We start from the raw sequence: 14,143 nt of genomic DNA on the forward strand, positions 1-14,143 counted from the left end.
GCAGAGCTAATCGCTCTTCAGCATGTACACCCAGACCATTCACATGTATGCAGAGGTAATCGCTCGTCAGCATGTACACCCAGACCATTCACATGTATGCAGAGGTGATCGCTCTTCAGCATGTAGACCCAGACCATACACTTGTATACACAGGTGATCACTCGTCAGTATGTACACCCAGGCCTTTCACATGTATGCAGAGGTAATCGCTCTTCAGCATGTACACCCAGACCATTCACATGTATGCAGAGGTAGTCGCTCTTCAGCACGTACACCCAGGCCTTTCACATGTATGCATAGGTAATCGCTGAATACACAGAACTTCAGCATGTACACCCAGGCCTTTCACATGTATGCAGAGGTAATCGCTCTTCAGCTTGTACACCAAGACCATTCACATGTATGCATAGGTAATCGCTGAATACACAGAACTTCAGCATGTACACCCAGGCCATTCACATGTATGCAGAGGTAATCGCTCTTCAGCACATACACCCAGGCCCATTCACATGTATGCAGAGGTGTTTCACATGTATGCAGAGGTGATCGCTCTTCAGCATGTACACCCAGGCCATTCACATGTATGCAGAGGTGATCGCTCTTCAACATGTACACCCAGGCCTTTCACATGTATGCAGAGGTGATCGCTCTTCAGCATGTACACCCAGGCCTTTCACATGCATGCAGAGGTGATCGCTCTTCAGCATGTACACCCAGGCCATTCACATGTGTGCAGAGGTGATCTCTCTTCAGCATGTACACCCAGGCCATTCACATGCGTGCAGAGGTGATCGCTCTTCAGCATGTAAACCCAGGCCTTTCACATGCGTGCAGAGGTGATCGCTCTTCAGCATGTAAACCCAGGCCTTTCACATGCGTGCAGAGGTGATCGCTCTTCAGCATGTACACCCAGGCCTTTCACATGCGTGCCGAGGTGATCGCTCTTCAGCATGTAAACCCAGGCCTTTCACATGCGTGCAGAGGTGATCGCTCTTCAGCATGTACACCCAGGCCTTTCACATGCGTGCAGAGGTGATCGCTCTTCAGCATGTAAACCCAGGCCTTTCACATGCGTGCAGAGGTGATCGCTCTTCAGCATGTACACCCAGGCCTTTCACATGCGTGCAGAGGTGATCGCTCTTCAGCATGTAAACCCAGGCCTTTCACATTCATGCAGAGGTGATCGCTCTTCAGCATGTACACCCAGGCCATTCACATGCATGCAGAGGTGATCGCTCTTCAGCATGTACACCCAGGCCTTTCACATGCATGCAGAGGTGATCGCTCTTCAGCATGTACACCCAGGCCATTCACATGTATGCAGAAGTGATCACTCTTCAGCATGTAAACCAGGCCATTCACATGTATGCAGAGGTAATCGCTCTTCAGCATGTACACCCAGGCCATTCACATGTATACACAGGTGATCGGCCATTCACATGTATACACAGGTGATCGCTCTTCAGCATGTACACCCAGGCCATTCACATGTATGCAGAGGTGATCACTCTTCAGCATGTACACCCAGGCCATACACATGTATGCAGAGCTAATCGCTCTTCAGCATGTACACCCAGACCATTCACATGTAGGCAGAGGTGATCGCTCTTCAGCATGTACACCCAGGCCATTCACATGTATGCAGAGGTGATCGCTCGTCAGCATGTACACCCAGGCCTTTCACATGTATGCAGAGCTAATCGCTCTTCAGCATGTACACCCAGACCATTCACATGTATGCAGAGGTAATCGCTCTTCAGCATGTACACCCAGACCATTCACATGTATGCAGAGGTGATCGCTCTTCAGCATGTAGACCCAGACCATACACATGTATACACAGGTGATCACTCGTCAGTATGTACACCCAGGCCTTTCACATGTATGCAGAGGTAATCGCTCTTCAGCATGTACGCCCAGACCATTCACATGTATGCAGAGGTAGTCGCTCTTCAGCACGTACACCCAGGCCTTTCACATGTATGCATAGGTAATCGCTGAATACACAGAACTTCAGCATGTACACCCAGGCCTTTCACATGTATGCAGAGGTAATCGCTCTTCAGCTTGTACACCAAGACCATTCACATGTATGCATAGGTAATCGCTGAATACACAGAACTTCAGCATGTACACCCAGGCCATTCACATGTATGCAGAGGTAATCGCTCTTCAGCACGTACACCCAGGCCATTCACATGTATGCAGAGGTGTTTCACATGTATGCAGAGGTGATCGCTCTTCAGCATGTACACCCAGGCCATTCACATGTATGCAGAGGTGATCGCTCTTCAGCATGTACACCCAGGCCATTCACATGTATGCAGAGGTGATCTCTCTTCAGCATGTACACCCAGGCCATTCACATGTATGCAGAGGTGATCGCTCTTCAGCATGTACACCCAGGCCATTCACATGCATGCAGAGGTGATCGCTCTTCAGCATGTACACCCAGGCCTTCCACATGCATGCAGAGGTGATCGCTCTTCAGCATGTACACCCAGGCCTTTCACATGCATGCAGAGGTGATCGCTCTTCAGCATGTACACCCAGGCCTTTCACATGCATGCAGAGGTGATCGCTCTTCAGCATGTAAACCCAGGCCTTTCACATGCATGCAGAGGTGATCGCTCTTCAGCATGTAAACCCAGGCCATTCACATGTATGCAGAGGTGATCGCTCTTCAGCATGTACACCCAGGCCATTCACATGCATGCAGAGGTGATCGGTCTTCAGCATGTACACCCAGGCCATTCACATGTATGCAGAGGTGATCGCTCATCAGCATGTACACCCAGATCATTCACATGTATGCAGAGGTGATCTCTCTTCAGCATGAACACCCAGGCCTTTCACATGTATGCAGAGGTGATCGCTCTTCAGCATGTACACCCAGGCCATTCACATGCATGCAGAGGTGATTGCTCTTCAGCATGTAAACCCAGGCCTTCCACATGCATGCAGAGGTGATCGCTCTTCAGCATGTACACCCAGGCCTTTCACATGCATGCAGAGGTGATCGCTCTTCAGCATGTAAACCCAGGCCATTCACATGCATGCAGAGGTGATCGCTCTTCAGCATGTAAACCCAGGCCTTTCACATGCATGCAGAGGTGATCGCTCTTCAGCATGTACACCCAGGCCATTCACATGCATGCAGAGGTGATCGCTCTTCAGCATGTAAACCCAGGCCTTTCACATGCATGCAGAGGTGATCGCTCTTCAGCATGTAAACCCAGGCCATTCACATGCATGCAGAGGTGATCGCTCTTCAGCATGTACACCCAGGCCTTTCACATGCATGCAGGGGTGATCGGTCTTCAGCATGTACACCCAGGCCATTCACATGTATGCAGAGGTGATCGCTCGTCAGCATGTACACCCAGGCCTTTCACATGTATGCAGAGCTAATCGCTCTTCAGCATGTACACCCAGACCATTCACATGTATGCAGAGGTAATCGCTCGTCAGCATGTACACCCAGACCATTCACATGTATGCAGAGGTGATCGCTCTTCAGCATGTAGACCCAGACCATACACTTGTATACACAGGTGATCACTCGTCAGTATGTACACCCAGGCCTTTCACATGTATGCAGAGGTAATCGCTCTTCAGCATGTACACCCAGACCATTCACATGTATGCAGAGGTAGTCGCTCTTCAGCACGTACACCCAGGCCTTTCACATGTACGCATTGGTAATCGCTGAATACACAGAACTTCAGCATGTACACCCAGGCCTTTCACATGTATGCAGAGGTAATCGCTCTTCAGCTTGTACACCAAGACCATTCACATGTATGCATAGGTAATCGCTGAATACACAGAACTTCAGCATGTACACCCAGGCCATTCACATGTATGCAGAGGTAATCGCTCTTCAGCACATACACCCAGGCCCATTCACATGTATGCAGAGGTGTTTCACATGTATGCAGAGGTGATCGCTCTTCAGCATGTACACCCAGGCCATTCACATGTATGCAGAGGGGATCGCTCTTCAGCATGTACACCCAGGCCTTTCACATGTATGCAGAGGTGATCGCTCTTCAGCATGTACACCCAGGCCTTTCACATGCATGCAGAGGTGATCACTCTTCAGCATGTACACCCAGGCCATTCACATGTATGCAGAGGTGATCTCTCTTCAGCATGTACACCCAGGCCTTTCACATGCATGCAGAGGTGATCGCTCTTCAGCATGTACACCCAGGCCATTCACATGCATGCAGAGGTGATCGCTCTTCAGCATGTAAACCCAGGCCTTTCACATGCATGCAGAGGTGATCGCTCTTCAGCATGTAAACCCAGGCCTTTCACATGCATGCAGAGGTGATCGCTCTTCAGCATGTACACCCAGGCCTTTCACATGCGTGCCGAGGTGATCGCTCTTCAGCATGTAAACCCAGGCCTTTCACATGCGTGCAGAGGTGATCGCTCTTCAGCATGTACACCCAGGCCTTTCACATGCGTGCAGAGGTGATCGCTCTTCAGCATGTAAACCCAGGCCTTTCACATGCGTGCAGAGGTGATCGCTCTTCAGCATGTACACCCAGGCCTTTCACATGCGTGCAGAGGTGATCGCTCTTCAGCATGTAAACCCAGGCCTTTCACATTCATGCAGAGGTGATCGCTCTTCAGCATGTACACCCAGGCCATTCACATGCATGCAGAGGTGATCGCTCTTCAGCATGTACACCCAGGCCTTTCACATGCATGCAGAGGTGATCGCTCTTCAGCATGTACACCCAGGCCATTCACATGTATGCAGAGGTGATCACTCTTCAGCATGTAAACCAGGCCATTCACATGTATGCAGAGGTAATCGCTCTTCAGCATGTACACCCAGGCCATTCACATGTATACACAGGTGATCGGCCATTCACATGTATACACAGGTGATCGGCCATTCACATGTATACACAGGTGATCGCTCTTCAGCATGTACACCCAGGCCATTCACATGTATGCAGAGGTGATCACTCTTCAGCATGTACACCCAGGCCATACACATGTATGCAGAGCTAATCGCTCTTCAGCATGTACACCCAGACCATTCACATGTAGGCAGAGGTGATCGCTCTTCAGCATGTACACCCAGGCCATTCACATGTATGCAGAGGTGATCGCTCGTCAGCATGTACACCCAGGCCTTTCACATGTATGCAGAGCTAATCGCTCTTCAGCATGTACACCCAGACCATTCACATGTATGCAGAGGTAATCGCTCTTCAGCATGTACACCCAGACCATTCACATGTATGCAGAGGTGATCGCTCTTCAGCATGTAGACCCAGACCATACACATGTATACACAGGTGATCACTCGTCAGTATGTACACCCAGGCCTTTCACATGTATGCAGAGGTAATCGCTCTTCAGCATGTACGCCCAGACCATTCACATGTATGCAGAGGTAGTCGCTCTTCAGCACGTACACCCAGGCCTTTCACATGTATGCATAGGTAATCGCTGAATACACAGAACTTCAGCATGTACACCCAGGCCTTTCACATGTATGCAGAGGTAATCGCTCTTCAGCTTGTACACCAAGACCATTCACATGTATGCATAGGTAATCGCTGAATACACAGAACTTCAGCATGTACACCCAGGCCATTCACATGTATGCAGAGGTAATCGCTCTTCAGCACGTACACCCAGGCCATTCACATGTATGCAGAGGTGTTTCACATGTATGCAGAGGTGATCGCTCTTCAGCATGTACACCCAGGCCATTCACATGTATGCAGAGGTGATCGCTCTTCAGCATGTACACCCAGGCCATTCACATGTATGCAGAGGTGATCTCTCTTCAGCATGTACACCCAGGCCATTCACATGTATGCAGAGGTGATCTCTCTTCAGCATGTACACCCAGGCCATTCACATGTATGCAGAGGTGATCTCTCTTCAGCATGTACACCCAGGCCTTTCACATGTATGCAGAGGTGATCGCTCTTCAGCATGTACACCCAGGCCATTCACATGTATGCAGAGGTGATCGCTCTTCAGCATGTATACCCAGGCCTTTCACATGTATGCAGAGGTGATCGCTCTTCAGCATGTACACCCAGGCCATTCACATGTATGCAGAGGTGGTCGCTCTTCAGCATGTACACCCAGGCCTTTCACATGTATGCAGAGGTGATCTCTCTTCAGCATGTACACCCAGGCCTTTCACATGTATGCAGAGGTGATCGTTCACATGTATGCAGAGGTGATCGCTCTTCAGCATGTACACCCAGGCCATTCACATGTATGCAGAGGTGATCGCTCTTCAGCATGTAAACCCAGGCCTTTCACATGCATGCAGAGGTGATCGCTCTTCAGCATGTACACCCAGGCCATTCACATGCATGCAGAGGTGATCGCTCATCAGCATGTAAACCCAGGCCATTCACATGCATGCAGAGGTGATCGCTCTTCAGCATGTAAACCCAGGCCTTTCACATGCATGCAGAGGTGATCGCTCTTCAGCATGTAAACCCAGGCCATTCACGTGCATGCAGAGGTGATCGCTCTTCAGCATGTAAACCCAGGCCTTTCACGTGCATGCAGAGGTGATCGCTCTTCAGCATGTACACCCAGGCCATTCACGTGCATGCAGAGGTGATCGCTCTTCAGCATGTAAACACAGGCCTTTCACGTGCATGCAGAGGTGATCGCTCTTCAGCATGTAAACCCAGGCCTTTCACATGCATGCAGAGGTGATCGCTCTTCAGCATGTACACCCAGGCCATTCACATGCATGCAGAGGTGATCGCTCTTCAGCGTGTAAACCCAGGCCTTTCACATGCATGCAGAGGTGATCGCTCTTCAGCGTGTAAACCCAGGCCTTTCACATGCATGCAGAGGTGATCGCTCTTCAGCGTGTACACCCAGGCCATTCACATGCATGCAGAGGTGATCGCTCTTCAGCATGTAAACCCAGGCCTTTCACATGCATGCAGAGGTGATCGCTCTTCAGCATGTACACCCAGGCCTTTCACATGCATGCAGAGGTGATCGCTCTTCAGCATGTAAACCCAGGCCTTTCACATTCATGCAGAGGTGATCGCTCTTCAGCATGTACACCCAGGCCATTCACATGTATGCAGAGGTGATCGCTCTTCAGCATGTACACCCAGGCCTTTCACATGCATGCAGAGGTGATCGCTCTTCAGCATGTACACCCAGGCCTTTCACATGCATGCAGAGGTGATCGCTCTTCAGCATGTACACCCAGGCCATTGACATGCATGCAGAGGTGATCACTCTTCAGCATGTACACCCAGGCCATTCACATGTATGCAGAGGTGATCACTCTTCAGCATGTAAACCCAGGCCATTCAAATGTATGCAGAGGTAATCGCTCTTCAGCATGTACACCCAGGCCATTCACATGTATGCAGAGGTGATCACTCTTCAGCATATACACCCAGGCCATTCACATGTATGCAGAGGTGATCACTCTTCAGCATGTACACCCAGGCCATTCAAATGTATGCAGAGGTGATCGGTCTTCAGCATGTAAACCCAGGCCATTCACATATATGCAGAGGTGATAGGTCTTCAGCACGTACACCCAGGCCTTTCACATGTATGCAGAGGTGATCGCTCTTCAGCACGTACACCCAGGCCATTCACATGTATACACAGGTGATCGCTCTTCAGCACGTACACCCAGGCTATTCACATGTATACACAGGTGATCGCTCTTCAGCACGTACACCCAGGCCATTCACATGTATGCAGAGGTGATCACTCTTCAGCATGTACACCCAGGCCATTCACATGTATGCAGAGGTGATCGGTCTTCAGCACGTAAACCAAGGCCATTCACATGTATGCAGAGGTGATCGCTCTTCAGCATGTACAACCAGGCCATTCACATGTATGTAAAGGTGATCGCTCTTCAGCATGTACACCCAGGCCATTCACATGTATGCAAAGGTGATCACTCTTCAGCATGTACACCCAGGCCTTTCACATGTATGCAGAGGTGATCGGTCTTCAGCATGTACACCCAGGCCATTCACATGTATGCAGAGGTGATCGGTATTCAGCATGTACACCCAGGCCTTTCACATGCATGCAGAGGTGATTGCTCTTCAGCATGTACACCCAGGCCTTTCACATGTATGCAGAGGTGATCGCTCTTCAGCATGTACACCCAGGCCATTCACATGTATGCAAAGGTGATCGCTCTTCAGCATGTACACCCAGGCCTTTCACATGTATGCAGAGGTGATCGCTCTTCAGCACGTACACCCAGGCCATTCACATGTATGCAGAGGTGATCGGTATTCAGCATGTACACCCAGGCCATTCACATGTATGCAGAGGTGATCGCTCTTCAGCACGTACACCCAGGCCATTCACATGTATACACAGGTGATCGCTCTTGAGCACGTACACCCAGGCTATTCACATGTATACACAGGTGATCGCTCTTCAGCACGTACACCCAGACCATTCACATGTATGCAGAGGTGATCGCTCTTCAGCACGTACACCCAGGCCATTCACATGTATGCAGAGGTGATCGCTCTTCAGCATGTACACCCAGGCCATTCACATGTATGCAAAGGTGATCGCTCTTCAGCATGTACACCCAGGCCTTTCACATGTATGCAGAGGTGATCGCTCTTCAGCATGTACACCCAGGCCTTTCACATGCATGCAGAGGTAATCGCTCTTCAGCATGTACAACCAGGCCATTCACATGTATGAAGAGGTGATCGGTCTTCAGCACGTACACCCAGACCATTCACATGTATGCAGAGGTGATCGCTCTTCAGCACATACACCCAGGCCATTCACATGTATGCAGAGGTGATCGCTCTTCAGCATGTACACCCAGGCCATTCACATGTATGCAGAGGTGATCGCTCTTCAGCATGTATACCCAGGCCATTCACATGTATGCAGAGGTAATCTCTGAATACACAGGACTTTAGCATGTACACCCAGGCCATTCACACGTTCCCAGCATGCTCCACAGATGCCCATGAGTGACGATCTGTATCTGCTGTGCAAGAGGCCTTCAGAGGGTGAAATACCCAAATCATGGGACATGAGTGAAATAAGGGGGGGGGGCTGATATATTGTGTGCAGGTGTCGGAACGTACAATGTGATGCTCCCTCTTCTAAGGTAAATCTAGGTTTAAACCGGAGTTATTTGTGACATTTACTAGTCAATTTATGCGTTGGTGCTGTCTGGACAGCATCTGAGGTCACATGTAAACCAGGTGAGAGATGGGGGCTTGAGAGAGAGGGGGGTTCTGAGGATTGTTCACATATCAGACATTGAGGGTCATTACGATCTTGGCGGTCTTATCGCAAGACCGCCGAGGTACCACCGTGCTGAAGACCGCCAGTGGTGGCGGTCTTCGACGCCGCCTATTATGACCGCTGGCAGGCAGCCGCCCTTTTTCGTACGGAACGCCGCCAGCAGCCAAACTGGCGGATGGCGGGAAAGTGGAGGTTGCTCAACCTCCACCGCCACGTCAACAGAACACCGCCCACAGAATCACGTACCATGACTCGGTGTGGCGGTGTTCTGGTGACGGTGTTCTGGTGGCGGAGCTGCCCCCATTGATCCCGTCCCCTCCCGGAGGATCAACCGACAAGGTAAGTTGATCGTCCGTTAGGGAAGGGGTTGGGGGGTGTTGTGTGCGTGCATGGGGGTGTGTGTGTGAGAGTGTAGAGGGGGTGAGTGAGTGTATTCGTGCGGGGGGTGCTGTGTGTATGGAGAATGTGTGCGGGTCAGAAGGTGTGCATGTCTGTTTGTATGTGTGTGGGTATATGTTGTCGGGGTGTATGTGTGCCTTTAGGGGTGTGTATATGTGCATGTTGGGGGTGTGTGCGTGTAGGGGTGTGTATATGTGCATGTTGGGGGTGTATGCGTGTAGGGGTGTGTATATGTGCATGTTCGGGGTCGGGGTGGGGAGGGGGGTTGTGCCACCTTTGGGGGGTGGCAGGGGGGTGGGGGGTGTTGGGGGAGGATCCGTGGGGGGTAGTGGGGGGTGGGGGAGACCCCTATCAGTGCCAGGGAACGAATTCCCTGGCACTGATAGTGCCTACCGCCATGGATCTCATGGCGGTTCCCAACCACCTGAGATCCATGGCAGTATGCAGGGTCCTGATACCGTCGGCGGTCTAGTGACGACCGCCGGGCTGGAGACCGCAATCTCCAGCCCAGCAGTTCTCACCACCATGGCGGTCGGAATGGTGAAGTGGCGGATGACCGTGGTGGTCATAATTCCTTTTTTTTTTCTGCTGGCCTGTTGGCGGTCTTACCGCCACTTTACCACCGACAGCCAAGGTTGTAATGACCCCCATTGTGTGCTTGAGAAAAGTAAAGTAAAAACCCTAGAAGGATTATAATTTTACAGATCCACACATCACATGATACAGATAGACCGCATTACCTGGCACACGCAAATCCCACCACCTCTTAGCAAACACCATCAACTGGTACTCACAGGCCCCATCACCTAATACTCACAGACTCCATCTTATGCTACACACAGGCTTCATCTCCTGGTACTCACAGACCCCATCACCTGGCACACGCAGACCCCATCACCTGGTACTCACAGATACCACCACCTAGTACTCACAGACTCCATTTTATGCCACACACAGGCTTCATCTCCTGGTACTCACAGACCCCATCACCTGGTACTCACAGATACCACCACCTGGTACTCACAGGCCCTGTATTCAGAGACCCCATCACCTGGTACTCACAGACCCCATCACCTGGCACACGCAGACCCCATCAACTGGTACACGCAAACCCCATCACCTAACACATGCAGACCCCATCACTTAACACATGCAGATGCCATCTCCTGGCACACGCAGACCCCATCACCTGGTATATGCAGCCCCTATCACCTGGTACACGCTGACTCCATCACCTGGTACACACAGACCCCAACACCTGGTACACACAGACCCCATCACCTGGCAGACGCATGGCACACACAGACCCCATCACCTAGTACTCACAGACTCCATCTTATGCCACACGCAGGCTTCATCTCCTGGTACACACAGATACCACCACCTGGTACTCACAGACCCCATCACCTGGCACACGCAGACCCCATCTCCTGGTACACGCAGACCCCATCTCCTGGTTCACACAGATATCACCTGCTGGCACTGACAGACCCAATCACCTGGCACATGCAGACCCCATCTCCTGGTACACACAGATATCACAACCTGGTACTCACAGACCCCATCACCTGGTACACGCAGACCTTTCACCTGGCACACGCAGACCCCATCACCTAGTTCACACAGATATCACCACCTGGTACTCACAGACCCCATAATCTGGCATACACAGACCCCATCACCTGGCCCACGTAGACACCATCACCTGGTACACGCAGACCCCATCACCTGGCACATGCAGACCCCATCACCTGGCACACACAGACCCATCATCTGGCACATGCAGACCCATCATCTGGCACACACAGACCCCATCACCTGGCACACACAGACCCCATCACCTGGCACACGCAGATCCCATCACCTGGTACTCACAGACCCCATCACCTGGTACACACAGACCCCATCTCCTGGTGCACACAGATATCACCACCTGGTACTCACAGACCCCATCATCTGGCACACGCAGACCCCATCACCTGGCACCCACAGACCCCATCACCTGGCACACGCAGACCCCATCAGCTGGCAAACACAGACCCATCATCTGGCACACGCAGACCGCATCACCTGGCACATGCAGATGCCATCTCCTGGCACACGCAGACCCCATCACCTGGTACACGCAGAACCCATCACCTGGCAAACGCATGCCACACGCAGACCCCATCACCTACTACTCACAGACTCCATCTTATACCACACACAGGTTTCATCTCCTGGTACACACAGACACCACCACCTGGTACTCACAGACCTCATCACCTGGCACACGCGGACCCCATCACCTGGCACATGCAGACCCCATCTCCTGGTTCACACAGATATCACCACCTGGTACTCACAGACACCATCACCTGGTCACACAGATATCACCACCTGGTACTCACAGACCCCATCACCTGGTACACGAAGACCCATCACCTGGCACGCGCAGACCCCAACTCCTGGTGCACACAGATATCACTACCTCGTACTCACAGACCCCGTAATCTGGAACACATAGAACCCATCACCTGGCACATGCAGTTCCCATCACCTGGTACTCACAGACCCCATCACCTGGTACACGCAGACCCATCACCTGGCACACGCAGACCCCATCTCCTGGCACACGCAGACCCCATCTCCTGGCACACGCAGACCCCATCTCCTGGCGCACACAGACATCACCACCTGGTACTCACAGACATCACCACCTGGTACTCACAGACACCATCATCTGGCACATGCAGACCCCATCACCTGGCACACGCAGACCCCATCAGCTGGCACACGCAGATCCCATCACCTGGTACACGCAGACCCCATCTCCTGGCACACGCAGACCCCATCTCCTGGCACACGCAGACCCCATCTCCTGGTACATGCAGACCCCATCACCTGGCACACGCAGACCTCATCACCTAGTACTCACAGACTCCACCTTATGCCACACACAGGCTTCATCTCCTGGTCCACACAGATATCACCACCTAATACTCACAGACCCCATCAGCTGGCACACGCATAACCAATCAGCTGGCACACACGGACCCATCATATGGCACACACAGACCCCATCACCTAGTACATGCAGACCCCATCTCCTGGCACACGCAGACCCCATCTCCTGGTACATGCAGACCCCATCACCTGGCACACGCAGACCTCATCACCTAGTACTCACAGACTCCACCTTATGCCACACACAGGCTTCATCTCCTGGTCCACACAGATATCACCACCTAATACTCACAGACCCCATCAGCTGGCACACGCATAACCAATCAGCTGGCACACACGGACCCATCATCTGGCACACACAGACCCCATCACCTAGTACATGCAGACCCCATCTCCTGGCACACGCAGACCCCATCTCCTGGTACATGCAGACCCCATCACCTGGCACACGCAGACCTCATCACCTAGTACTCACAGACTCCACCTTATGCCACACACAGGCTTCATCTCCTGGTCCACACAGATATCACCACCTAATACTCACAGACCCCATCAGCTGGCACACGCATAACCAATCAGCTGGCACACACGGACCCATCATCTGGCACACACAGACCCCATCACCTAGTACATGCAGACCCCATCTCCTGGCACATGCAGACCCCATCTCCTGGCACACGCAGATCCCATCACCTGGCACACGCAGACCCCATCACCTGGCACACGCAGAACCCATCACCAGGCACACGCTGACCCCTTCTCCTGGCATACGCCGACCTCATCTCCTGGCACACGCCGACCCAATCTCCTGGCACACGCAGACCACACCGACCCCATCTCCTGGTACACACAGACCCCATCACCTGGCACACGCAGACCCCATCACCTAACACACGCGGACCCCATCACCTAACACACGCGGACCCCATCACCTGGCACACGCAGACCCCATCACCAGGCACACGCCGACCCCTTCTCCTGGCATACGCCGACCCAATCTCCTGGCACACGCAGACCACACCGACCCCATCTCCTGGTACACACAGACCCCATCACCTGGCACACGCAGACCCCAACACTTAACACACGCAGACCCCATCACCTGGTAGTCCCAGACCCCATCTTCTGGCACACGCAGACCCCATCTCCTGGCACTCACCACCACCTGGTACTCGCAGATGCCATTACACTCCATGAGCATCAATACAGTTTATGTGCAGGTCAGAGATGTGTCTAGTGCTCTGTGCCGGTAACAAGAGGGCACGTGTAGTGGTCAGTTGTTCTACCTGGCTGCAATACCACCTACTTGGAAGCAGGGGACCCTCCTTAAACAAGGGGCTGAGACCAAGGGGGATCTTACCTGCAGTGAAAAGGAGAGCTCCAGGCCCGTCTCCATCAGGCCCCCAGGAGGCAGGACATACTCGTTGGACCTCAGCACTCGTTTGGACCCCTGAAACACAGAAACACAGAACTGTTTTTACAAGCAGAGTCTGGAAAGATGATGACTGCTCCAGATTCT

General features: G+C 52.3%; 1 protein-coding gene across 2 annotated transcripts in view; it reads right to left on the minus strand.

Moving 5' to 3' along the window:
• Window positions 1–14,143, minus strand: part of LOC138296905 (phosphofurin acidic cluster sorting protein 2-like) — a 617,149-nt gene that overhangs the window by 396,518 nt on the left and 206,488 nt on the right. For both annotated transcript variants that reach the window (XM_069236419.1, XM_069236418.1), the window contains exon 3: window positions 13,985–14,074. In XM_069236419.1, the coding sequence (XP_069092520.1) occupies window positions 13,985–14,074 (90 nt within the window). The remainder of the gene's footprint in view (window positions 1–13,984; window positions 14,075–14,143) is intronic.

This window comes from Pleurodeles waltl, chromosome 5 (assembly GCF_031143425.1).
Source record: "Pleurodeles waltl isolate 20211129_DDA chromosome 5, aPleWal1.hap1.20221129, whole genome shotgun sequence".
Lineage (NCBI taxonomy): Eukaryota > Metazoa > Chordata > Amphibia > Caudata > Salamandridae > Pleurodeles > Pleurodeles waltl.